The 27,156-nt window shown below is 38.0% G+C and overlaps 1 protein-coding gene, 1 long non-coding RNA gene and 1 pseudogene across 6 annotated transcripts in view; 1 reads left to right on the top strand and 2 right to left on the bottom strand.

The window, feature by feature from the left end:
- The window catches only part of LOC144972377 (uncharacterized), a 39,517-nt gene extending 35,913 nt beyond the window's left edge, over positions 1-3,604 (top strand). Inside the window, exon 5 of one of the 2 annotated variants that reach the window (XR_013645356.1) lies at positions 368-3,604. This is a non-coding gene — a long non-coding RNA (uncharacterized LOC144972377). The remainder of the gene's footprint in view (positions 1-367) is intronic. The other variant, XR_013645357.1, reaches the window with a different exon arrangement.
- Positions 3,605-4,206: 602 nt separating this feature from the next.
- Positions 4,207-23,502, bottom strand: LOC144972370 (uncharacterized). Of its 4 annotated transcripts, XM_078913500.1 has the most exons (6): positions 21,567-23,502; positions 21,149-21,279; positions 16,928-17,202; positions 14,271-14,469; positions 10,271-10,414; positions 4,207-7,248 (listed from the first exon to the last, which is right to left on the bottom strand). In XM_078913500.1, exons 3-4 carry the CDS (start codon positions 17,160-17,162, stop codon positions 14,375-14,377), a joined length of 330 nt encoding a protein of 109 aa, XP_078769626.1. In that variant the 5' UTR covers positions 17,163-17,202; positions 21,149-21,279; positions 21,567-23,502; the 3' UTR covers positions 4,207-7,248; positions 10,271-10,414; positions 14,271-14,374. The 4 variants fall into 4 exon arrangements, with proteins under 4 accessions (XP_078769626.1, XP_078769625.1, XP_078769628.1 ...); XM_078913499.1 differs by having other exon boundaries at positions 21,149-23,502; XM_078913502.1 differs by lacking the exons at positions 21,149-21,279; positions 21,567-23,502 and adding an exon at positions 20,376-20,675.
- A 2,463-nt stretch (positions 23,503-25,965) lies between these two features.
- LOC144973853 (uncharacterized) lies at positions 25,966-26,944 on the bottom strand (annotated as a pseudogene).
- Between the last annotated feature and the right edge of the window lie 212 nt (positions 26,945-27,156).

Here is a 27,156-nt window from a genome sequence, read left to right as displayed (position 1 = left end):
GACTCCTTGTAAAGCGCTTTGAGCACATTTAGTGGATTTTGCGCTATATAAAAGCTCAAGTTTGTTTTTTCAATTCAATCCAACGCCTTACCAGATTAATGCGACGGGTCAGAATATCAATTTTTGAGATTTCAGCCAGGAATTTTCACCTCATAATATCATGTCGATGGATTCAAATAAAAAGAAGTCTTGAGTTTAACTATTTTTACTCGCTGGAGGTCATTATAGAAAAGTTTTATTTTGGGTTTTATTTTTATTTTTTTTTTTTGTGACCAAAATAAATATAGCGCCGAATAAATTTTAATGTCTTTTTTCAACCTGCGGCTGTATTTCAACTCTAGTTTCTTTTTTCTATCCCCTATCATAGAGTGTCAGGCTATCAAAGAGCAAGAATGAGAACCCGTCATCTCCGTGCTGGAAGACCCAACTTTCCATCCAGGGAAAAGAACAAACCGCTACATCCCAACAACCCCGGTCAGCGTTGAATACAGTTTTCTATAGGATTCAATAGTCTGATGTCACGTCCACCCAACAACGAGCAGATTGGTTCTAAACAAAGAAAATCGGTACTTTTTATTCTCCATGCTGGCTAGAACTTTTTCACATGTCATCTGATCAAATGGATAAAAGTCAAGACATTATCAAATTTATAATGTTTTTCTCCTCTGGATACACTTCTATGTTCGTCGGAGAAGTATTTCATAAGGGCGTCCGCCATTGTCCCGATAGTTTAGAACCAGTTACTATGCGTCATTACGAGGGAAGTGACGTCACGACTGTTGAACCCTATTCTCACGAAGACCACAAACTGACGTGTGTGGCGAAGATTAACGAATATGATTGACCACCAGATCTGCAAGACAATGGGGAGGGGGCATCACTTCTTCAAGGCGAGAAATGTCATGTACGGAAGCATGGATTGACAGAAACGACCGCGCAAAGAGTTGGCAAATTATAAGAAGGGGCTGATGAAAGAAAAGAGGCTGACAGAGATTGAAATGCGTTGCGCCTTGAAAGAGAATCTCACGTTTCGAACGTGATTATGGTATAGATTGTACGCGCTTGGGTGGGGCCTTTCGACCTCCCATGGTGGGCAGGCCTGCCATCCTAAGGAAAACGACTGTATGTTTACTTGTAATAAGAGGCCACATAATACGGTCTTTTTCCTTAAGACGGCAGAGGCTGGGCGGGGCCTTTCAACCTCCCATAGTGAGCAGGCTGGGTAGCTTCCCGACCTCCCATGGTGGACAGACTGGGTGGGGCCTTTCGACCTCCCATGGTGGGCAGTCTGGGTGGGTTCCCAACCTCCCATAGTGGGCAAGAGGGTTACTGTTGTTGTGTCTTCTATCCCCCTATATTTCTTTCTCCAGGGTGCTTTCTGTCTTTGTTTTGAAATGAGAGTACGTGGTTTTGACATGGCCGATGCCTGGGTCCTTGGTTGAGTGGGGGATTATCAAATGTAGAGTATTAGTGGATTAAGTTTTGGAAGCTGTTTGTTTTTAATTTCGTCTCGTGAACATTTGAGTATATTACTCTTCGTGGGGTCCTGTACTTGTGTTCAGATGGGGACTTTTTGATACACGAGACCAAAGCCTTCTATCTCTTATCCTTGTGGTGGGTGAAATTCTCTTCACGGCGGAAGGGTTGGGGTCTTTGACCTCCCATGGTGGGCAGGAGGTCACGCTATGATTTCTTTCCCCTTATTTCTGTTTTCCGATTTGCTTTCTGTCTTTGTCTCGGAATGGGATTAGGTTACTTGGTTTTGTCCTAGCCCTGATCGGAGTCCTTGACTGGGAGGGAAACAGTCAAGTGTATAGTTGTGGTATATGATGTTTTTGTTTTTCCCCCTTGTAAATCATCTCTCTGCTATGAACCCTTGTCCTACTTTTACTCGTGTGATTTCAATTGTAAATCTATAAATTTCTTTACTATCCCATTTTCTTCCCTTTATACCAGTACCAGTGCTGAAATGACCTAAATGTCGTCACCGTAAAACCCTTAAAAACAAAATCCCTCTCTCTCTCTCGTTCTTACGATTATTATACCATTAGCATCACAAATAATCAGAGTATCTACCTTGGCAAAGATCCCGCACTGTCATCTGAGCCAGACTTAGAGTGACCAGAGGTAGCCAAATACAAGATCTACTTTTATGAACTTGCCCACCCCCTCTTTCACCTCGGACACAATATTCTTTTGAGCAATGGACTCGATAAATATGTCTTGTCTCCCAAACTGGGAAAGGGGGTTCACTTGCAGTGTATCCTTTCCCCTTTATACACTTCTGTTTTCCAACTTGCTCTCACCGTGGCCAGAGTCCTTGACTGGGCGTCTATACTTCTGGTGGGTGGAGTTCCCTTTCATGAAGCTTCCTTGAGAATAAGGGCTAAACTGGCCCATGGAGGATAGGAGGCCACTTGCTGCTACCCCTTCATATATGTTTTCTCTCTGTCTTAACTTTATTTAAGAGTCTGGGATTACTTGGTTTTGTCCTTGGCTGAGAGGGAAAGAGGTATAAGTCTGAGTCAGACTTAGAGTGGCCATATGTCTTCCTTTTTCACCTCAGACACAATATTCTTTTGAGCAATGGACTCGATAAATAGGTCTTGTCTCCCAACTTCTTCTATACTTCTGGTGAGTGGAGTTCCCTTTCATGAAGCTTCCTTGAGAATAAGGCAAAACACTGAGTGACCCATGGAGGATAGGAGGCCACTTGCTGTCCTACCCCTTCATATCGTGATCAAATGGATAAAAGTCAAGACATGATCAAATTTATGTTTTTCTACTCTGGATACAGTTTTATGCTCGCCGGAGAACTATTTCATAAGGGCGTCCGCCATTGTTCCAATAGTTTAGAACCAGTTGCTAAGTTACGTGCGTCATTACGAGGGAAGTGACGTCACGACTGTTGAACCCTATTCTCACGAGGACCACAAACTGACGTGTGTAAATCATCTCTCTGCCATGAACCCTTGTCCTACTTTTACTCGTGTGATTTCAATTGTAAATCTATAAATTTCTTTACTATCCCATTTTCTTCCCTTTATACCAGTACCAGTGCTGAAATAACCTAAATGTCGTCACCGTAAAACCCTTAAAAACAACCCCCCCCCCCCCCTCTCTCTCTCGTTCTTACGATTATTATACCATTAGCATCACAAATAATCAGAGTATCTACCTTGGCAAAGATCCTGCACTGTCATCTGAGCCAGACTTAGAATGACCAGTGGTAGCCAAATACAAGATCTACTTTTATGAACTAGCCCACCTCCTCTTTCACCTCGGACACAATATTCTTTTGAGCAATGGACTCGGATAAATATGTCTTGTCTCCCAAACTTTCCCCAAGGAAACTCCAGTTATATTCCTATTGGTGTACTTTTTATGGAGAATAAATAAACAATTCAACTGATTTATGGTTTTCATAGAATTCTTTATTTTCATGTTGTCCTTTCACTATACATATTTAAAAAAAAAATTAAAAAAAAACAATTAAAAAAAAAAAAACAATTAAAAAAAAAAAGTGAGAGACGAGAAAAATGCAAGGAAATGAGGCTCTCGTTTACAGCAGTTACTGCACTGTGGTTGCCAATATGTCTGTTTGAATACAACCCCCCCCCCCCCCCCCCCCCCCTCTCATATAGCTCCGTGTGGATTCGCTCCTCGTGCAATGGGTTCGGCATTGATCTATCTACGAAGCAATTTGCCATGTCCATTTCTAAATAGTGCTGGTGGAATCTACTTTAGTCAATGCCATCACTGCTGGGTGGACAGCAGGGGTCAGAAAAACAAACTTACACAGGGTCGATCCAGGTCGAATGGGACATGGATCGATTCCTACCCTGACCCCTGCTGTCCACCCAGCAGTGATGGCATTGACTAAAGTAGATTCCACCAGCAAATTGCTTGGAAGTCAATGCCAAACCCATTGCATGAGGAGCGAATCCACCCCCCCCACCCCTAATAGGGGAAACGAAACAATACGTTTGTTGGAATGCACCCCCTTCATACCCCATATAGCTTGGTTGGTAGAGCACTGCTTGTCAATGCCACCGCTGCTGGGTGGACAGCAGGGGTCAGAAAAAAACAAACTCACACAGGGTCAATCCAGGTCGCCTTGCATGGTAAGAAATGAGACATGGATAGATCCTATGTGAGTTTGTTTTTGTTTCTCTCTGACCCCTCTCGTCCACCCAGCATTATGAGTTTGTTTCTCTCTGACCACTCTCGTCCACCCAGCATTATGAGTTTGTTTTTGTTTCTCTCTGACCCCTCTCGTCCACCCAGCAGCGATGGCGTTGACTAAAGTAGATTTCACCAGTACTATATTTAGAAATGGACACGGCAATTGTTTGGTAGATCAATTCCAAACCCGTTGCATGCCAGAGAATCCACCTTCCCACCACCACCACCCCTCAACCCCAATAGGGAAACAAAATGCCACAGTAAATAGAAAGAAAATTGATGTAGTCAAAGATTCTAGATTTATAAATAAATGCGCTCAAGATAAAGCAAGACAAAAGGGATTGGTTCAGAAAAGAATCATGTGTGGATTCCAGAACAGACCATCTGTGTACTTAGTGGAATTGGGATTCTGCGCTCATGAGACTTTTAGGTGATCTCAAACTAAGTACATGATGGTATGGAATGAACTAAAATATTTACAAAATACAAATGCTATCGATCTGACTCTGACTGCTTCCCCATTAGCAAGAACTCGGCTTGTACCAGGACAGAACCAAATAATCTCATCCCAGATAATTCAGAAACAACCCGGAAAAGGAAATATAAGGGGATAGAAGACAGAAACAGTGACCTATCTGCCCACTATGGGAGGACATCAGAACCCACCAAGACACAAGCACAGGATTCCACCAGGTGGTGTACATACTCTCAAATAATTACAAATCATGCATTCAAAACAACTTGTGACGGTTTCCCTCCCAGTCAAGGACTCTGGTTAGGAAGAGAGTAAATTGGAAAACATATATACAGGGAGAAAGTTTACACTGCAAGCGACCTTCCTACCCAGTTTGGGAGACGGACATTATAAAGTGAAAAAGTAAGGCATAAAGAGGGGGTGGGCAAGTTCATAAAAGTAGATCCTGTACTCTGTCTTTCTATGGTCATTCTATGTCTGGCTCAGATGACAGTTCAGGGAACTTTGCCAAGGGAGACACTGATGATTTGTGATGCTATTAGTAAAGTAATAGAACGCAGTCGTAAGGACGAACGAGAGAGAGAGAGAGAGAGAGAGAGAGAGAGAGAGAGAGAGAGAGAGAGAGAGAGAGAGAGAGAGAGAGAGGGAGAAGGCATAGCAACACATTATCACCCACAAAAAAGCACATTTTTTTTTTTTTAAAGACAGAAAAAAGACTGACGAACAAGAAAAGTATGCAAGGAAATGAGGCTCTAGTTCCAGCAGTTTGACTGCACTGTTGTTGCCAATAGGCATGTTAAGGGGAGGACAGAATCTCTAGTCGAATGACCCCAGCCAAATCCCCACAGACAACAGAAGAAAGCGACATGGGAGGACTCTGGCAAAAAAGAGAAGAGAAGAGAAGAGAGAGGGAGGGAGAAAATTAGCAGTATAAAAACAACTCAACACACACCCAAAGGTGCATACCTGCCTGCTTGCAAATGTCAAAATCAGTAAATGTCACAAAATTCATCAGTAACAAATGGTAAAATTCCAGAATCTAAAACTAAAACAAACCAATACTCTATTAAATGCTGCATACAGCTTTTATACGTAGAAGAGACATCCCTGACTACCAGTAAGAATTGGCAACTGGATTAGAATAGACTTCTCTGACCAACAGTAAGAGTTGGCAACTGGATTAGAATAGACTTCTCTGACCAACAGTAAGAGTTGGCAACTGGATTAGAATAGACTTCTCTGACCAACAGTAAGAGTTGACAACTGGATTAGAATAGACTTCTCTGACCAACAGTAAGAGTTGGCAACTGGATTAGAATAGACTTCTCTGACCAACAGTAAGAGTTGGCAAATATATCAAATTAGCCAGAGCTGCATACTTGAAATTTCAAAAATTCGTTTCCAAGGGAAAATAAAGAAAAAGTCATTTTAAATAGCTTTAGAAATAAATAATTTGGCCTCAGCATGATCCAAAAATGCTCCAAAGTCCTGAAAATGGGTTATAAGGAACTAAACTCTATTTTTCAACAAGACTTATTGAGTCAAAGAAACGAATATTGTTCTGTAGTTGGAGCCAAAAATTCGTATTTCTAAGAATTTTTCGTTACAAGGCTGGTCTGACTTAGCTGTAATGGACATGGAACTGGGCTGTAGCCCTTAGAATTTTACAGGATTTTTTTTTCTCTTTCTCAAAACTGCAGTAACTTATGAAAAAAAAAAGCTTTCTTTTCTCTGACACTGGGACCCAATTGCTGTGAAATCAAAATCCGTAATACTCTGTCCATTTTCATAAGTTCGTAATTGTCACCAAATTTCTGTACCAATTACGGACATCCGTAAAAGTAGCCACGTATGCACACGTCAACATGACAAAACCAAGTTATCTAAACTTGGTTTAGTTGTTTGGTTTAAAAAAAAAAAAATTAAATAAAATTCCCTTTATTCATCCAATAGGGGAAATTTGTCTCTAGGGTCTATTCCAAGGGAAGACTGGTATAACCCAGGCATCAGCCACAGTGCAACACTGCAAATCGAGCTAGAGTGAGGTGACTTGCTCAAGGCCACAGAGCACAGCGGCAGGTGATCAAACTCAGTACCTTTCGGGTACAAAGCAAAGACTGTACTGCTGAGCCACGCTGCCCCTTGGGTTTTACAGTGCTTCCCAGCACCAGTAAAAAGGAAGATTTTAGAGGATGGTTATAGGTGGGAAATTAAAATCAACAAAACAAAAAAAAAAAAAAAAAAAAAAAAGGGCAATCTAATAATTCAAATGGGTAACAGAAGATTTCACGAGCAATCCACCAATGTGCCAATTTTGACATTATCTGAAAGACTCATCCAGGCACATGAAGAGGATCCCTCTATTTGAGTGTATTCTTCATAGACTCTATGAAGGATACACTCAAATGTTTACAAAGTACAATATACAATATTCAAACCTAACAACTACTATAATCGTGCATAACAGAGAGATGATTTACGACTGGAGTTCAAATCTGTCTTTGGATGTTGAGATCTCAAATGCTCGATACTTTTCCACACTCAATCTTTGAGTTTTCCCACTTCCCCTGTGTCAAATTATCTTTGCTCTGAAAGGGACAAAAAAGAAGGAAAAGGAAAAAAGTAAGCAGTGTAGATATTCAGCCTAAAATCTGCATTTTTATTTTTAAAAATGAAAGGAATTTCGGTCAAAATAATTTGTAACCACCCAAAAAAGCTTTTAATGATCAATTGTTAACAGTAATTTAAACATTTAAAATGATGTAGTGTGTTCAATAACCTATCTTTGACTAACAATAACAACCTTTTCACTGTTTTTCCTTTAAAATTTGAGCGGAAGTGCGGCTATGTGGTCTAGTGGTATGACACTCGCTTTCGGATCAGAAGGTCATGGGTTCGAGCCTCACCCAGCGCATAGTTCAGGGGTGAGAATGACTGGTCACAAAAAAGGAGGAAATTTTTCATCGTGAAGATCATGATCCATCCATGCGACCATAACCTATAAATTTGAATTTCACTAAAATTTACTGAGATGCGATCCAAAATTTGTCTCGCAGCAAATTCTAACACAACTCGGTGGAATTTCAAACGTTGAAAGTGTAATTACAACATTTGGTGGTTGTAGCAGGGATGATGGTGGTTGTAGTAATAACAGTGGAAGGGGTGATGATGTGGTGGTGGTTGTAGTAATAGCAGTGGTAGGAATGATGTGGTAGTGATTCTAGTAGTAGTATGGATGATTGTGTGGTGGTGGTTGTAGTAGCTGTGGTAGGAATGATGATGTGGTGGTAGTTGTAGTAGTAGTGGTGGTAGGGATGATGTTGTGGTGGTTGTAATAGTAGTGGTGGTAGGGATGATGGTTTGGTGGTGGTTGTAGTAGTGGTGGTGGTAGGGATGATGTTGTGGTGGTTGTAATAGTAGTGGTGGTAGGGATGATGGTTTGGTGGTGGTTGTAGTAGTAGTGGTAGTAGGGATGATGTTGTGGTGGTTGTAATAGTAGTGGTGGTAGGGATGATGGTTTGGTGGTGGTTGTAGTAGTAGTGGTGGTAGGGATTATGTTGTGGTGGTTATAGTAGTTGTGGTTGGTAGGGATGATGGTGTATGTGGTGGTGGTTTGTAGTAGTAGTGGTGGTAGGGATGATGATGTGGTGGTTGTAGTAGTAGTAGTGGTGGTAGGGATGATGGTGTTTGGTGGTGGTTGTAGTAGTAGTGGTGGTAGGGATGATGGTGTTGTGGCGGTTGTAGTAGTAGTGGTGGTAGGGATGATGGTTTGGTGGTGGTTGTAGTAGTAGTGGTGGTAGGGATGATGATATGATGGTGGTTGTAGTAGTGGTAGTAGGGTTGATGATGTGGTGGTAGTTGTAATATTAGTGGTGGTGGGGATGATGGTTGTAATAGTAGTGGTGGTAGGGATGACGGTTGTAAAAGTGGTGGTGGTGGTAGGGATGATGTGGTGCTATTTGTAGTAGTAGTGGTGGTAGGGATGACGGTTGTAATAGTAGTGGTGGTGGTAGGGATGATATGGTGCTATTTGTAGTAGTAGTGGTGGTGGGGATGATGATATGATGGTGGTTGTAATAGTGGTAGTAGGGTTGATGATGTGGTGGTAGTTGTAGTAGTAGTGGTGGTAGGGATGATGTGGTGCTATTTGTAGTAGTAGTGGTGGTAGGGATGATGTTGTGGTGGTGATTGTAATAGTAGTGTTGGTAGAGATATTGATGTAGTGGTTTTGGTGAGTGTTTTTTTATTCAGTGATGATAATAGCAATTGTCAAAAAGGAGGAACATTTCTCAGTCTATCGATCAAACACAAGCAAAGAAACCTAGTAGTTAGACAGCTTATAAATACAACCCAAGAATCTCTCAAATTTAAAGCCATAGTCAAAAGGTAAAAAGGAAAAAGATTAAACTAAGCCAACCACCATTGCTTTGTTCTAATATATCATCTCTATATACCAGATGATTTAATGTGGTTGCGGAAGAAAGAAAGAGAGAGAGAGAGAGAGAGAGAGAGAGAGAGAGAGAGAGAGAGAGAGAGAGAGAGAGAGAGAGAGAGAGAGAGAGAGAGAGAGAGAGGGGGGGGGGAGGAGGAGAGACTTCTTTACCAGTATAACTTATGTATTGACCTTTTGAATTCTATATCCAAAAAAAAGAAGAAAAGAGAAATAGAAAGAAAGGCAAAGGGGGGGGGGGGGGGGGAAGGGAGAGAGAGAGAGAGAGAGAGAGAGAGAGAGAGAGAGAGAGAGAGAGAAGAGAGAGAGAGAGAGAGAGAGGAGAGAGAGAGAGAGAGAGAGAGAGAGAGAGATATTTAAAAAGCAATAGGTACCTACAACAAGGGGAAAAAAATCCAGACCCATTTGTCCCTCCCCTTCCCCTTCAACCATCAACTAACTAATCAAAGAACACTACCTACTGGTCTTCTGTGTCTATTGTGACATCTGGTGCCATACTGTCTGGCCCAACGTCATAAAAACGGGACCGTCACTAAATTTCACGAGACTGAGCACAGGTGTCAAAATATGACATATGACATAATGGTGATTTTGTGGTTTTGAGCAAAATGTTTGACACGGCAAATTTGAAAAAGGAGGAAATGTGATGGGATGGGCGGAGAGAATCTACCATTTAGGCGGAAATCCGCCTTTAGGCGGAAGATTCTCAGCCCTGATAGTTTAATCCTTGGAGAAGACTCTTTACTCACATTCTCTCACCGTACTCAGGTGTAAAATGAGTACATGGTTGTAAACAGTGTTGTCTCTGTCCGAAAAAAAATTTGTAATATTGCCTAAAAGGCATTAGGTCCTGTCCAAAATGTTAAATGTTGCTGTTGGCCATGGACCCCTTGCAAAGGGCATTGAGCATGTTTAGTGGATATTGCGCTACATAAAAAGCTCAATTTTTCAATTATTTTTTTTTTAGTCCAAATCAAGAAGGGAAAAAAATCCCAATCTCTGCCATCGTTCTGGGTTTTAAGTACCGATGTATTTATATCTTTATTGTTTGTTATTTGCTAAAGAAGGGTTTTGAGACAGAAACGTTCAATGTTTGGGAAGTAGTTCTTTACTAAAGCTGTTATATATATATTTGTTTATTACTTAAAATGTCAACTAACCAATCTGAAGAAGAGGTAGGAGCCAATATGTTCCCATTCCCATTCCGTATCATTGAAGCCAGCCAGGGAAAAGCCTTTTCTCTGCCTAAAACACTGTAGATTGAAGGAATTGTCGCTTTCATCTTTATTTCCCTTACTTTAAATCTGATGACAAGATGAAAAATAAATAAGGATGTATATATATTATAAGATAAAGACATGCGATTTATCTCAGCCAGAGGCTGTGGACTGTAAAAAAGTATAAAAGACGTGAATCTATCAACTTTGAAAACGATAAAAGAACCAGAATCATTTTAGGCAAGGGCGTAGTCATCAGTCAGTCCTGACATTAATCCAATTGTGTAGACATGGAGAAAGAAATTCGTCATCTTGCAGGCCTGTAAATGGTTGGTGAAAAAATTGTCGGAACTTTTTGAACACGCGAAAATAAGACACAACAGGACAAAAATATGGACACAACACAGATATGACACGTCAATTGACTAGTCAAATCAGGTCTCTTTCCCCTACGTATTTATAACGAGGTCCTTATTTTATGGTACCAAAAAAAAATCCCAATTATTTAAGGGCCCAGGTCTGTGTATCTCATGCTTAACACAGGAAACTGCGTATCTTCGCTCCTGTTTGTGTTAAATGTTTACGCTGATTCTTTCGTTTATTTGGATTAATTCTTATAGAAGAAGAAGAAGAAGAAGAAGAATAAGAAGAAAAAGAAAAAGAAAAAGAAAAAGAATAAGAATAAGAATAAGAATAAGAATAAGAATAAGAATAAGAATAAGAATAAGAATAAGAATAAGAAGAAGAAGAAGAAGAAGAAGAAGAAGAAGAAGAAGAAGAAGAAGAAGAAGAAGAAGAAGAAGAAGAAAGAAAGAAGAAGAAGAAGAAGAAGAAGAAGAAGAAGAAGAAGAAGAAGAAGAAGAAGAAGACGAAGACGAAGACGAAGACGAAGACGAAGACGAAGACGAAGACGAAGACGAAGAAGAAGAAGAAGAAGAAGAAGAAGAAGAAGAAGAAGAAGAAGAAGAAGAAGAAGATGAAGAAGAAGAAGACGAAGATGAAGAAGAAGAAGACGACGAAGAAGAAGAGGAGGTGGTGCGGTGGTGTGAGAGCTTTCGAAGAAAAATATATATTTCGAAGAAAAATAATTATTTCGCATTATTTTTTTTTATGTCTCACATCTGGACGGAACCAAAGAAATATAGAGACTGAGAAATAAGAACCGGAGATATGCATGTGTATCGGTAGCAAAATAGAGAGAAACCTTCCGGTCCAGTTCGACACACTTCTGTGCGTGCGTTATTTACTGACTAGGTGTGTGAGTGTGTGAAGACGACTCGCGCAAACTTCGCGACCCACTCTCACTGGCTGTGGCACAGTAGCCAGGCAGTGAATACATATACGTCTCGCGGAGCGTGTAGGTGGCATGATAATATTATAGCTAACTGATAAACGGCAAATTTTGTTTGGTCTTTGATGCGACAAACGAAAAGTTTTTAAAATTTTGTTTTGTTTTTTTTTAAGTCGGCATTTGAAATGGAAAAAAATCTATTTTTTTTGTTAGGAACGAAATAAAACTCTTTTATTTTCTTTTTTTATTGGTTCTATTCTTTGACGTTACGAATTTTATTTTTACTATTTTTTTTTTTTTTCAATATTAGCACTTAAGAGCAAAATCATACTGTCGGAAATCCGACAATAGACGGAAGATTTACAGGCCTCATCTTGGTCCTTATCAAAATAAGGATGATTTATCAGCTTCTTCAAGGTATCTGTGATGACTCACTGTAGAGTAAATTGAACGATTCACTTTGTCCATGCAACTACTTACTTACAAAACCCTTGGGCTTCCCATGGAGTATAGGCCGTTAACTGACTTCCTCCATCTCAATCTACGCTGGGTCGTCTTCTCCATTTCACTCCAGCTCATTCACAGCTTCTTCTGCTGTTGACCTCCTTCATACACTTTTGGGACTTCCCTGCCTTCTATTTCCTTGCCGATTCCATGTAAGGACCTGCGGTTTATGTTGTCTGGTGGCTTTCTTAGCGTGTGCCCAATTCATCTCCATTTTGTGCGTTGGATTATCACACTGACAGGATCTTGATTTGCCTTCTTACACAGTTCATCATTGCTAATTTTTTCTGGCCATCTAATTCTGTATATTTGTCGCAGACATGAATTCAGGAAGGTCTTATTTTCTGATGTAAAGCCTTGGTAATTTAAACTAAAATTTGAGCTTTTATATAGCGCAATATCCAATAAAACGTGCTCAAAGAGCTTTACATTTACCATGTTTCTGAGCCGTATAAAAGTATAGCTTTCACATTAGAATTGAAGATGCGTAATTTTGTGTTGATATTGATTTCTTTGGAATGCCAGACCTTCTTTAGAATGAGTGAAACAATATAATTGTCGCTTCCTCTTTGTCTGTTCACAATGCTGCCCAGATAAACAAACAAGTTTATATTCAGTCCCACTTTTGCAGAGATAGCTTCTAGGTTTGTAGTTTTTTCTTGCATCTGTTTAACGTTATGAGACAACATTGCCAGATCTTCATCAAAATCTAAATCCAGTTGTTTTAGTAGCGTCCATTGTATTCCATTGTTCTTGTTTGTGGTGGGAGTTTTTAAAATCCAATCAATGAATGACCAACAGGAATAGTAACAGTGATAAGAGGCAACCTTGACCTACTCCCATTCTGACTTCAAATTTTTATGACAGGTTACCTGCATTTGTCCATGCAAAGGGAAGTAATTTTAATGAATCAAATTAAAGGGAGGGCACCAAGTATGAATAAATTTGTGTACATTTGCAAATTCACTTACTAAGTGTCACTTATTAAACTTTTGATACCCTTTTATAACGGGCATTGAGAGAAACATATTTACATACATTAGAGAGAGAAATGAATGAGCTTTTCATTGATGTATAATAACTGAGAATAACTGTTTACTGTTTCGTACTCAAAATTATGAGGGCTCAAACCAGTGTGAACTTACTTATGCATATGACTAGGGTAGAGTCGGGGAAATTCGCCACTTGTCACACCCCTCTCTTTAAATGCAAATAACCCATCTTACCTATTATTGGACGAGTCCAAGTGTCACATCATCACTTTGATGCTCTTTTCATCTATTGTTTTAAATTAAAACCCGTTTAGTGGATAGTGGTGGCTAGAGATCCCTTGTAAAGCCATGTGAACACGTTTAGTGGATAGTGGTGGCTAGAGATCCCTTGTAAAGCCATGTGAACACGTTTAGTGGATAGTGGTGGCTAGAGATCCCTTGTAAAGCCATGTGAACACGTTTAGTGGATAGTGGTGGCTAGAGATCCCTTGTAAAGCCATGTGAACACATTTAGTGGATAGTGGTGGCTAGAGATCCCTTGTAAAGCCATGTGAACACGTTTAGTGGATAGTGGTGGCTAGAGATCCCTTGTAAAGCCATGTGAACACGTTTAGTGGATAGTGGTGGCTAGAGATCCCTTGTAAAGCCATGTGAACACGTTTAGTGGATAGTGGTGGCTAGAGATCCCTTGTAAAGCCATGTGAACACGTTTAGTGGATAGTGGTGGCTAGAGATCCCTTGTAAAGCCATGTGAACACGTTTAGTGGATAGTGGTGGCTAGAGATCCCTTGTAAAGCCATGTGAACACGTTTAGTGGATAGTGGTGGCTAGAGATCCCTTGTAAAGCCATGTGAACACGTTTAGTGGATAGTGGGATGTCTAAATGCTCAAGTTTTTATTTTTCATGGGGAACAATTCAATTCATTTCAAAGTTTTAACTCAAACAAATTGACAATAATAAAAAAAAAGTTTATAACTGTAAACAAACAAAAAAGCTTTGTCAATTATATTGAAAAATCACCACAAGACAAAAACATAAATATAACAAGTAAATATTGTGACGATACATAATGTCAAGTTTAATTTTAAAATGTCATAACTATCTAATTAAAAAATCGCAAAACCTCAATGATGAAGTATACTTGGCACTGCATACCTTGCAAAATTCAAGAAGTAAAGCTTCACGCTTTTCCTTTGGAATAAATCCAAACTTTTCTGCAAAGAAAGATATGCTGGATTCTTTCAGACTCCCCCTGCTTTTCACATCCAGAACTCGGGCATGTTACAGAACTTCATCATCCAAGAGGAATTTTGAAATAAAGTAGGCCAAAGAGCCCTGCAGAAGTTCCTGACATCTAAAATGAAAAAAAAAAACCCAAAAAACACACAATGGAATATAATATACAAAAGGTAAAGCAACGCTTAAAATAATAATAAAAACAAATTATTAAAAGTAGTCTCGAACACACATAACCATTCCATTTGATTGGTACTCTAACTCTAGCAGTGAGCTGATAAATGACCCAGTGGCTGTCACCTGATTATCGGGACTTATGGGTAATGGGTCTCAGAAATAAATCCATAGATTTTTTGTCTACTTTCGGATGGATTTCAATTATTTATATCTTATTTTATTCAGGAAGAATTAAATTGCCCTATCGTTTGATGTGTATCTTATTCTATATTTGGCAAATCCAATTTTTTTGTTTCACTAAGGCTCCAGATCCCCCAAACCAATCACCACCAAATCTTGCATGGCGTTTACGATTGACCTGGAGATGGCTTTTGTGTACCTATGAGTTTGATTAAACATTGCAGTGATTTTATCAAAAATTCCATTGTTCCGTCAATATTTCATCGAAAACAGATGCCATCAATTTTTAAGCACGTTGGTTATGGATAAAACTTCCGGTCAACGACTATGATAAATAGATACCCGGTAGTGGTTCTTCTCATTATTTTTAATATAAAAATCGATATAGATTTCAGTTTATAGTGACAGTTTTAACTATTTTACAGTGGTGAAATTATTCATATAAAGCGTGGCTCTGGCTGTGGAACCACTCCTTGTTTACATATACATCATATTTCCATTATCTTTTTATCTTGTGTAAATCGTAACCCGTCTGTGCAGGAAATTTCCTTTTTGGGATGCAATAAAGTATTATTATTATTATTATTATTATTATTATTATTATTATTATTATTATTATTATTATCATTATTATTATTATTATTATTATTATTATTATTATTATTATTATTATTATAATTATAAATCATTTTCCATTTTCAAAGTTGGGAAATAATTCTACATCACATAAGTGAAATAATTAATATATTTGACCAGATAATTTGCCAACTTTTTGATGATTACTGTATCCGATAACAAACAATAACAATATGCCAGCCAGTCACTTAATGCCGGGTTCTCTAACCAACGGTAGCAACCAATGGTGTCTCATGTCACACACCGAAAGCTGCCTCCACCCCTCTTTGTATACAATAAATATGATACAAGATCGAACATTTTAGTTATTTCATTAAAAAAAAATTTTTGTAGCTATCGTTTCCTTTAAAAATATATACATTTACATGCAAGTGTCAATACTATTTCAATTTTATGCATTATTTTGATGACAACAAACTTTTCTTTCCTCACACGGGACAGCTAGCTCGGTACCTTTAATTGGAATGGTGAGTCGGTAACGGGAATGTGTAAATATTTACAGATTGTCCAGCACAAAGAAACAGTGTTTTATCTTCTCTTTTTACAAATGAAAATTGAATGCCTGTTTTGGTCACAATAAAATTTTGTATTAATTACGATGAAAACAATTATGTCTTATTTGGTGATTAATTATTTTTATCTTAGTTGAAGTTGAAAGAAAAAATGAATTCGATTTCATGCACTGTACACATCTTGATATGTTAACGTCAAGATTTAAAAAAACCCAAACCAATTCATCCTGATTAATGGCTGCATGGAAAAAATGCAAAGCAGCCATCTTTCATCACACCGACATATTTTCCCCTCTCTTTCTTTATTTCTTCCTTTCTCTCTTTTTCCTTTTTCTATCTTTCTCTCTATCTCTTTCTTCTGCTCCCTCCCTTTGAAATAAATCTCCAAAAATTAAAAAAGCTGAATCAGTTACTAGGCAATTTGGAGGTGACAAGCTGGGATCACTGTAGTTTTAGAGGCTCTGTCTCTCCTCCATGTGCTCACACACTAGGTAACTCTTTCGAACTCCAAATGATTCTCTCTTTCATTCATTCACATGCATTCACACACGCACAGACACAAACATACTCACACACATTTAGACACAAGCGTGCAACCAAACAGTACACTCGCCCACATCCATACACAACACATTCATACCCCCCTCTTCTCCATCTCACTCTCTCTCTCTCTGTCTATCCATCTATATATACATTTAACGTCTCGTTAAAAAAAAAAAAATTGAATTGAATTCAGGCCGAAGCTTTATCTCTTATGCCCTAATCTCATCCCAGGAAAATCAAAACTCAAATATTGGCGGCCATTTTAAGCCAGTTATCAAATCCAAATGGTGGTCACTGCCAAAAATGCAACAGTTTCAGGTCACAAGATCCATTAGTTGATAAAGGCAAAGAGGAGTGCACTCTACATCTTTTAAACTAACATAACTCTTCTAATTATTTACCGATTTTCACAAATTTGGTATCAACAGAAAAGCGCTTTATAATGATATAGGTTTCAAGGTATCAAATCAATTTGAATGGTGTTACCAAAGTATGAATTCAATAATTTTAAAGCTTAAAGTCACTAACCTGTAGAAGGGCCGGCACACTCCACCACATTCAGGAGTTGAGTAACAACAGCTCCCTTTATTTTGTCATAAAACCCGACGACCAGAGGGTAGATTTGTAACGAGCTGCCATCATTACTTCCGTCTGTAGAAAGGCTGAAGGGCTGCGTTCTTTGTTTACTGACCAGATCAGTGGAGTACAAGTCTGTCAAACACTCTGTCACAGCAGCCGACTTGGGACGTGCACATGCATGCATCTGCTCCGGCAATCTTCGATTCCGGGAACATCTTTTTTTTCTGTCAAATTTATAAGAAATAGGACAAATTTTTAAAAATTAAGTTAAAGATACATTTTTGAGCAGATCTTAAAAAACATGTGAGAAAATCTTTATTTTGTATGAATCAAAAGATCTACAAAGTTTGGAATCACTGTATATATAGCTTATTGGAAAATGTCTCTTTGAAAATAGGCAAAAATTCCAAGATGGCAAATGTTTATATGCGTTTCCAAGGCAACCACTGTTTATTTTTTTAAAATAGAAAGACTATCCCGTTATATTCAGAAGTCTTGTAGAACCCTACAGTCACAATTAAAGATTTTAGGTTTCACTGCCGACCTTTCCCTAAACAACAATATGCAGGAAAACTATTATCGTGAAAAAAAGTAAGTGTCACTGATGTTAAGAGCTGCACGAAACACACACCATAAATCACCCGTCGTAGCACTCCTATGAAAAACAAAATCAGGTGACCCATCGTTCCTTTCATCTTCCCCCCATCCTTTCTCTTCTGACATGGCAGTTTTTTTGTATAACAAAATCCAAAATGTTGCAAGCAAAAAACAACAAAATTAGCAAAAAAAAAATTGCGATTAATTGTCGTAAACACTGATAATAACTTCATAAAAGAGAAAAGCGTTTTGGGCCTGTGTAGTAATTTTAGAGATTAACTAAAACATGATCGTAACAAAAAGCCAATAAGATTTTTTAAAATCCTCCCCAATGAAGCTGTTGCAGGCATGCCTACCCTCAATTCAAATTTCAGGGACATTCTATGGATAAAACCTCACATTCCAGGAGAACAATACCGCTGGTGTCCATGTCCCATCGTCCCGCATTTAATTCCCACTTGTGTCCACCTCCCATAGTCCAGGGTTCTCCTCCCATAGCTTCAGGTCATTGGATCTCCCCATTGGAGTCCATATCCCGTGGATCACTCATCAGTGCTGTCCGCATCTCATAGCCTAGGGTTCATTTCCCACTGGTGTTCACCTCCCATAATCTCGGGTTCATTCCCTACTATTGTCCAACACCCATAGTTCCAGGTTCACTCCCCACTCGAGTCCATATCCTGTGGTCCCATGATCACTCCCCGGTGATGACACCGCCCATAGTCCCAGGTTCATTATCCACTGGTGTCCTTATCCCAAAGTTACAAGTTTATTCTTCTCAGATGTCCATATCTCACAGTCCTGGATTTACTCTCCTCTGGTTTCAACAGCCAGTCCCAGGTTTACTCCTCAGGAAAACAGATATAAGGGGATAGAAGACACGGTAAGTACCTCCCTGCCCACTGTGGAGGTAGGGAACCCCACCCAGGCACTTCACGATTACAAACAATAATGAAACATGAATAAAAAGAGACATTTTAAAACAAAAAAGCCTCCCCCCCCCCCCCAAATAATGAAAATAATAATTTTTAAAAAAACCCCAAAAAAACGCCTAATCAGTCTAATGTCTTGAATATGACGATCCCAAGCCCGTAGAAACCTCAGAGGGGAAGGCCCTACATGAATGGTACATGAAAGCTGGTACTTAGATGCTAGTTTTAGCTTCTCCGCTTAATCGACACATTAACCTGAACTCCCGAGGGTGTGCGATTAAGCGGAGTCGACTGTAATAGAAACATGATTCTCTGTTTGGCCATATATGTGGCCATCTGGCAATACAGTTATTGCTTTCAACACCCAAAAGGGAGGGGTGAAAGAAGTTAAGGTCATAAATTACCTGTGCACTGAGCTCAATGCCCCTCGCCCCTCCCCTTAAGCACAGTACATGGTTACCGTGCACGAAACTGTTACCGTGTATGTAGATTCTGAGGAAAGTACCCAGTTCTTGTACCGTTTACATAGATACTACCTATCACTTTTTATTTAAATGAAATTTGGCATATTTTTTTCTATTTTTTTCAATTTAAGTTAATTTTCTATCATTGTACCAAATATAATTGAAATTAATCAAATGTATTCATTGATAAAACTTCATATTAAATACACCAATTACTTAGAAGCTTAAAACTAGGTAGTCTGACTCCAGCCTGTAGACAGGTGCCGATTAGCCATTGAAAAAGTGAAGCGTTAATTTGGGTTAAAATTTGAATATCACAATTTCACATGATCATTGTTGCATTATTTTTCACTGTATCAGAACGGTTCTGGTACCATTTTAAAGAGCAAATATCAAGCTCTTTTTAAATGTAATCAATGTAGGCAATGTAGATAATTCATTTATCTATGTCCATGTCAATGTTAATCAAAATTGAAGGCAGCGCAGTATGTTTAATTTTGGCCAGCAGTGGCCGTCCCTCTTTTCTCCAGGCTAAAGTCCCATTGCAATCAGTAGTCAGCTTATCGAGAGGCTGTCCAGTGGGGGAATTCCCGAGCTTTTTGCAATAGTAAATTTTGAGCATTTAATCATCATAACTTTGGAACCCTTTTTATCCTAGATCTAAAGGTAATCTATCATATTAAATTATTTTTAATTAAAAGCCTATCTATTGAAAAAAATTAATAATAATTATTAGGTAATTTTTATTTTTGAAAAAATATCAAACTACCTACTTAACCCTCTCCTTACCAGCCATTTTCAGTATTTTCCCCAAAACTTCACACCCAACTAACACAAAAAGATTTTTTATCATCAGTCAAACACAATAGCAGTAAGTTCTTGCGATACATAATTTCTTTAGCAAAACATGCTCTACAACACACACTGTTCATTTTCTTTAAATTTTACGATGTATGAAAGAAATCTGAATAAGAATACAGTTGGTTGTATCGTAACAAATGTGACGATTTTCCTTTAGTTGGTAAGGAAAATTTTCAATCCATGAAATAATTTGAAATGTACATTATATTTTAAGCATCAAATGACACAAGAATTTCCATAGATTTGTGTGAATTTGAAGTTTAAATGGTAAAAAATGATAGAGCAAATTCGAAATTTTAGGGGAATAATCCTCAATATCTCAAAAATGAGAATCCTCAATATCTCAAAAATGAGAGCCACGGAGTTAGGAAGTTTTGGAAAACCACTTGTAGTAGTAGTAACTACCGTGATTGCCAGAACTCGGTATTCTGGCTGTAGGACTCCATGGCTAGGATGGGTCCAGATGGCCGGTGAATCACGGAATTACTGAGTTAAAACTAGATATTAAATAGATAATGTTAAAGTTTAAAAAATATAGCTTACCCTGAATCTAGTCGTAATGGTAGATAGGTCAAGAGAAGGTCTGTAAGTGTGAGTCTGTAAAGGAGTAGGTGTAGAGAATGAAGTGTCCAGAAGTAAAAGTCGTCTAAGAGTGTGGAATCTGGTGAGTGTAGAGCTTGAAGTAAGGAGTAAGTGTACAGTAGGTAAGAGTCGTAAGTAAGTGTACAGTAGGTAAGAGTCGTAGGTAAGAGTGTGTATCGAGAGGTCCACTCAGCTTTATATGAGCCGGGTCAGCTCGGGACGAGGCAGAGCGGAAGTAGGAATGACCATTGCCAAGGTCACTAGCCGTACGATTGTTTACGGCTAGAGATCCCTACACACTCTTCAAATAATTCTAACTTTGTTTCACTTCTGATTAAAAATAATTTCTTTGAAAAAAATATGACCCGTTGTGATTGTCTCGATTTGCGTGTGGAGGGGCCAAGTGCACATATTTACAGGTCTGATGAGCAGACCTAATAATGGGATTGTTTTATCATTGTTGTAATGGAGAATATTTTGAATTGATGATAATAATAATAATGATAATAATAATAATAATAATAATAATAATAATAATAATAATAATAATAATAATAATAATAATAATAATAATGATAATAATAATAATAATAATAATAAAATAATGGTCTAATAATAATAATGCTTTGGCCACTAGGCTCGTAAATAAATCAATAATAAAAATAATGACTAAAAAGTAAATTAGTAAAGTGAAGGGGAAAAAACAAAAACAAATAAAAACAAACGAGTTTCACCTGTGCCTTGGTGGACTCTAGGAAGGCCTTCCGTAAGCTCCTCGCTCTTTCTTTTCTAAGTGGTAACAACGGAAATTCTCTCCAGTCCAGTAGTGAACTGTGACGTGGCCCGATCGTGGAAGCATCCTGTGCTGGGTATGAGAAACGTATAATTTATTTTATACATTTTTCTGGTAAATGTCGACCGAAATGTCAATAATTTGTTTTAAATTTTAAATACCAGAAAGGGGATTTTACATTTTGCAATGAATTCCAAAAGTTCCTTCACCCGACGAGTTCATGTTCGCCGCCATTACATAATTCAAATGATTGAGGTGCATGAAAGTTCAATCGCTTTCTATGGCACATACACTCCAGCACGGTTTTCTCGCACTCCTCGGGACATGCATGCAAAAACGTTCGAGGAAACCATACATACCATAACGTTTGATGGAGAGGTAGGGGGCAGTGTGGGTCAGCGGTATGGTCTTTGCTCCGTTCCCGAAAGATACCTCGTTCGAATATCCAAGGCTTTATTTGTCCGTCAGCAAGCCACATCTCCCTAGCTCAACTTGCGGCGCTATGTTGCGGCTGACACCGGAGTTATTCCAGTCTTCTTTTTGAACAAGCCATAAAACAAATTTCCGCACGGGTATGAATAAAGGGAACTTTATTAGTATATACTTTATTGATGTGTTACAAGTGTTTGTGTGTGTGTGTGTGTGTGTGTGTGTGTGTGTGTTTGTGATGTTGTGTATGTATGTGCGTGTGTGTACGTCAGAAGGGGGGAGGGGAGGGGGTAGAGATTGCTGTATAACATTTATTTATCGCCGTAGCCTACTATGAGCACGCCATGGTTCGTGGAATTGAACTTAGTACTAATGGCGAAATGAAAAAGATAAGCAGAGAGGTGTCTTTTATAGATAGTTCGAAGATGACGTCACACGGGTCTTTGTTATTGCTTTTTGCCATCCGCGTTTATGAGTAATGCTCACTGAACTGTTCTAACCTGACTATAAACGTTGATGGTTACACACAGTTTTGTGTGTTGGTCCGTTATACTTCCGGATGGCAATGTTATGAGCTTCTTAGCCAAGCGCATACTATCAATATGAAGTGGCGATGGAGTGTGTGAGTAGCTGTGTGTGTATACATATATTACATACGCACACGTGCAGTGTAGATAGATACACACGAAACACACGCATAAGTAACTGTCAATACCACAGTAAGTCATCAGTGGTCGAAATCACCGGCGCAATTAAAAAAAAACAACAACGAAACCAGCAACATTTTTTAACGTTGGCTGGGTGAAATTAGTATAGATAGTATGCAGATGACGTCACTCAGGCCTTTGTTATTGTTTTTGCCATCCGCGTTTGTGAGTTGTTCTCAATAAACTGTATTAACCAGACTATAAAAGTTCATGGTTACACAGAGTTTGTGTGTTGGTCCGTTATACTTCCGGGTGGCAATGTTGTGAACTCCTTGGCCAAGCGCATTCTATCTATTGAGAAAACCGTGTTCGAGGTATAAAAAAAAAAATTAGTTCGAGGAAGGAATGGAATGATAACAAAGAATAATAAGGGGGAAAATCGCGACATTCGAATGAGTTCGAGGAAACCGTGCTGGAGTGTATACATTCACTTTCTACTTATGATAGCAAAAACTCCATTCAAGATAACACGGAGCGTCCAGTCATCACACAAAATCCTAGAAATGGATTAAAATATGATAAATATAAATATGAACATCAATAGGGAGTATCAGTGGATTCACTATGATCGATGCGTTTCACAGATCATTAAATCCACTAGAAGGCCATGCAAGATTGTTGATACAGAAAGGACGCCTAAAAGGTGACAAGAGCTGTTTGAAATGGAATAATAGCAATTTCAAACAGCTCTAGTCGCATTTAATGCGTCATTTTCCTACCAACAATCTCACACAATATCCGTCACTGCCTATATCCAGGTACTCATTCACACTTGAGTCGAGTAGAGCAGTGTGTGCTAAGTGCTTTACAAAACGCCGGGACCAGAATTTTCCGCTATCACTGTCATCATCCATCCGGTCACTGAGCACATATTTGATTTGTTTGTTTGTTTTTAAATGTTTTACGGCGCTCGAAATACACTGAGGTCATATCAGTGCCAGCAAAAAGGAAGAAAATGGGTGAGTAAAAAGCTCTAGAATTACACTTAAAGCGCCCAAGAAAATGTAAGACAAAAGGGAATTGGTTCAAATAGGAAACAGATGTAGATTCAAAGAGCATACTATCAAAGTACTTAGTTTTGAGATCACCTAAGTCTCATCCAGACAGAAGCATAGGACCCCACTAAGGGAGCGTTCACATATTATGTCAACAAAAAATTGGCATTTTTAGACCCCCCCCCCCTCCCCCCATGTCATCAATTGTCATCATTGACTTGACCCCCCCCCCTCCCCCCAATATGATGACATCATCAAAATGGACTTTTTCGTGGAAGTCATGTGATGGTGGCTATTGAAAAGAGGAAAAGATGTAAAAACAACTGAGTGCCAAAAGGTGTGAAATTTGATATATACCTCTTTGTCTCTGTTCAATACTGGTAGCCAGCATTACACGATGTTAACAAAAAAAAAAGTCCATTTTGAAGATGTAAACATGTTTAGGGTAGTTCAGTTGTTAGAGCGTGGCTGAAGACCTGACAACTCAAGTTGATTCCCATCGCAGCCACATTTTTTTTTCGGGGGCCCCCTGTCCACCCAGCAGTGAATAGGTGTAGGTGGATCACCTGATCTGGTAAAAAGTAATTTGTGAAGACTGATGTCCTATCCGAATAATAACATATATGTTACTAATCCGCTTCACGTCACGGAAACCCTATTCAGCAGTTTCAACCTCTTTTGAGCCTTCTTCCCATTTATTATTCACCATATTAATCTATTAAAAAATACATACTTTTTTGCTTTCTCTCATTTCAACTTTTACAGTGTTTTTCTTGGGTGTGTTTTTATTCTATTTGTATAACCAAATATTTGATGACATAATCTTGGGTATGAACACCCCCCCCTCCCCCATGTCAACACTTGTCAACATTTGGCAGACCCCCCTCCCAAAGTGTTGCCATAATATGTGAACGCTCCCTAAGAGGAATACACTCAAATGTTTACAAATCATATATTATAATATGTAAACAAAACATAATACAGTGCATAACAGTGAGATGATTTACAAGACAAAAAATATAATCCCCCAAAACTCTAGTCATTTGACTGTTTCCCTCCCAGCTAGGGGTATTCGACCATGGCCAGGACAAAACCAAGTACGCAATCTCATCCCAAGACAGAAAACATTTTTGAAAACCGATGCAGGGGGAAAGAAGACACAGTACGTGCCTCCCTGCCCACTATGAGCTATACCCAGAAAAATAATGATGGAATAAACAGCAAAGTAAAGGGCCAATAAAGTTCAACAACGAACCCAAGACGGCCAACTTTCCCCTACTCCAAGGGGAATTCCACCCACAGAACTCCAGGACAAGGACAAAAATCTCATTGGAGTTAACTCATGGGATTTAAATTATCATCCAAATAGAAGATATTACTGCTATGTTTCTGAAATAAAATTACAAATGGCTGTTCATGAATTCGAGAAAAGGACATAAAAATGCTACACGTGACATAATAAAATAAAAACAATAATGAGGGAAAAGATTGAACAAATGGGTTATATAGAATCTATATGTAGTTTGATTTCATTCCAATATTTATTAAACGATCTCATTTCAACAGGGAAGACAAAACGTAATGAAACGCGCACACAAATATATAATAATAATAATAATAATAATAATATAATAATAATAATAATAATAATAATAATAATAATAATATATAAATGATAATAATAATAATAATGATAATAATAATAATAATAATAATAACAATAATAATAATAATAATAATAATAATAATAATAATAATAATAATAATAATAATAATAATTATAATTATAATAATAATAAATAATAATAATAATAATAATAATAATAATAATAATAATAATAATAATAATGTTGAGCCGGTAACTGAAATGCAGGTTAATCCCAATGATATGTCTGTGTCGAGTTACATAATCGGCATGATTGCCACATATTATGAGATAACGATTGGTGTTAGCCACTATTGTTACCATCTGTTTTTGAATGAACATATCTTGTTTGATATTTTGGTTAACTGAAACTAAATTTATTAGCAATTCAAAGCTTCGCTTTTTACTTGAATAAATTACGAAAATTCCCTCTCTGATATATCTTATTTTCCTATGCTATATTGGAAACACATGTGTAAGTAATTTTACTTTAAAACTCATAATGTGTCACTTGGTTTTAAACCTTTAATTTGACGTCTTTTCGAATAATATTGTGAATAACTGAATCTAATTCATCTGTCATGACACACATCGCTCAGACTGTTTCTAGAAACGAATCAAGTGTTGCATTTTTTGTTTGCTCACAATGCAGCGATATACATGATGTAAAACCTTACGGGTGACTATACCGCATGCAGAAAATTTTGATTTCAGAATTAATGTCCTTCTCCCTTTAGGTCAATCTTACTACAAGATAAATTATACTCATATAAGTCAATGGTGTTAAAATAAACTGTGCAATTCTTTCAACCCAAGTAAAACTTATTGGTACAAAGATAGTGACTTTTCTATTTATCAAAAATGTGGTAACTCTTCAATGTCTTCTATTATTGTTAATTCTGGGACTATTGTTGAGGGTTGGATATGAAACAGAAAAATATGAAAGTAAACACATCTTCAACTAAAGATACGAATATATGGATTTGTTTTTTTGTTTTTGTGAGGGTGTGTGTGTTTTTTGTTTTTTTTTCATTTTCGTTCACTTCTCTCCTCCCCATTCCCTCTTTTTCACTTTTTGGTTTGTTATTCCGAACACTTTTTAAAGAATATGAGTCAAATTTATGTTCAGTGTCGTAAACCCGTTAAGGCAGTCCACAAGTGCTGACTGCACTAAGCACTAGTACCTTACAATTACAACATTCAAATTTTGGCTGTGATATTAGTTTAGTATTTAATTATAATAGGATTTCCACAAGTAAGACATTGATGTGGTTTTTCCCCAGAATGGATTCTTGAGTGTGATTGCAAGTATGATCTTCTAGCAAATGTTTTTCCACAAGTAAGACATTGATATGGCTTTTCTCCAGAATGGATTCTTGAGTGTGATTGCAAGTATGATCTTCTAGCAAATGCTTTTCCACAAGTAAGACATTGATATGGCTTTCTCCAGAATGGATTCTTGAGTGTTTATTCAAGTCTAACTGAATGCAAATGCTTTTCCAAAAGTAAGACATTGATGTGATTTTTCCCCAGAATGGATTCTTGAGTGTAATTTCAAGTATGATCTTCTAGCAAATGCTTTTCCACAAGTAAGACATTGATATGGCTTTCTCCAGAATGGATTCTTGAGTGCTTATTCAAGTCTAACTGAATGCAAATGCTTTTCCAAAAGTAAGACATTGATGTGATTTTTCCCCAGAATGGATTCTTGAGTGCCTAATTAAGTGTGAACTTCTAGCAAATGCTTTTCCAAAAGTAAGACATTGATGTGGTTTTTTTGCATAATGGATTCTTGAGTGTGATTGCAAGTCTGAACTGGATGTAAACGCTTTTCCAAAAGTAAGACATTGATGTGGTTTTCCCCCAGAATGGATTCTTGAGTGTAATTGCAAGTATGATCTTCTAGCAAATGTTTTTCCGCAAGTAAGACATTGATATGACTTTTCTCCATAATGTAGCAATGACTATCCCGCACAAATCTTTGGGCCTCTTTTTCGCTCACGAAGTGCCCAAATTCGCGACAAAATATGGGACAAAGCCGTTTGGTATCTGCTATTTAAAAAAATTAATTACGACGCTGTTTATCGATGAATATGACTGAAAGTTGGCACACAGTTAGAAAAAAGGTTATTTTAGATTATGTCAAGCGACAAAACTCGTACGATTACCAGAA

The sequence above is a fragment of the Berghia stephanieae genome, chromosome 5, assembly GCF_034508935.2.
Source record: "Berghia stephanieae isolate SIO BIC M18660-M18661 chromosome 5, UCSD_Bste_1.3, whole genome shotgun sequence".
In the NCBI taxonomy this organism is placed as follows: domain Eukaryota; kingdom Metazoa; phylum Mollusca; class Gastropoda; order Nudibranchia; family Aeolidiidae; genus Berghia; species Berghia stephanieae.
Note: the sequence above shows the minus strand (reverse complement) of the source record. Positions and strands in the feature narration are given on the sequence as shown.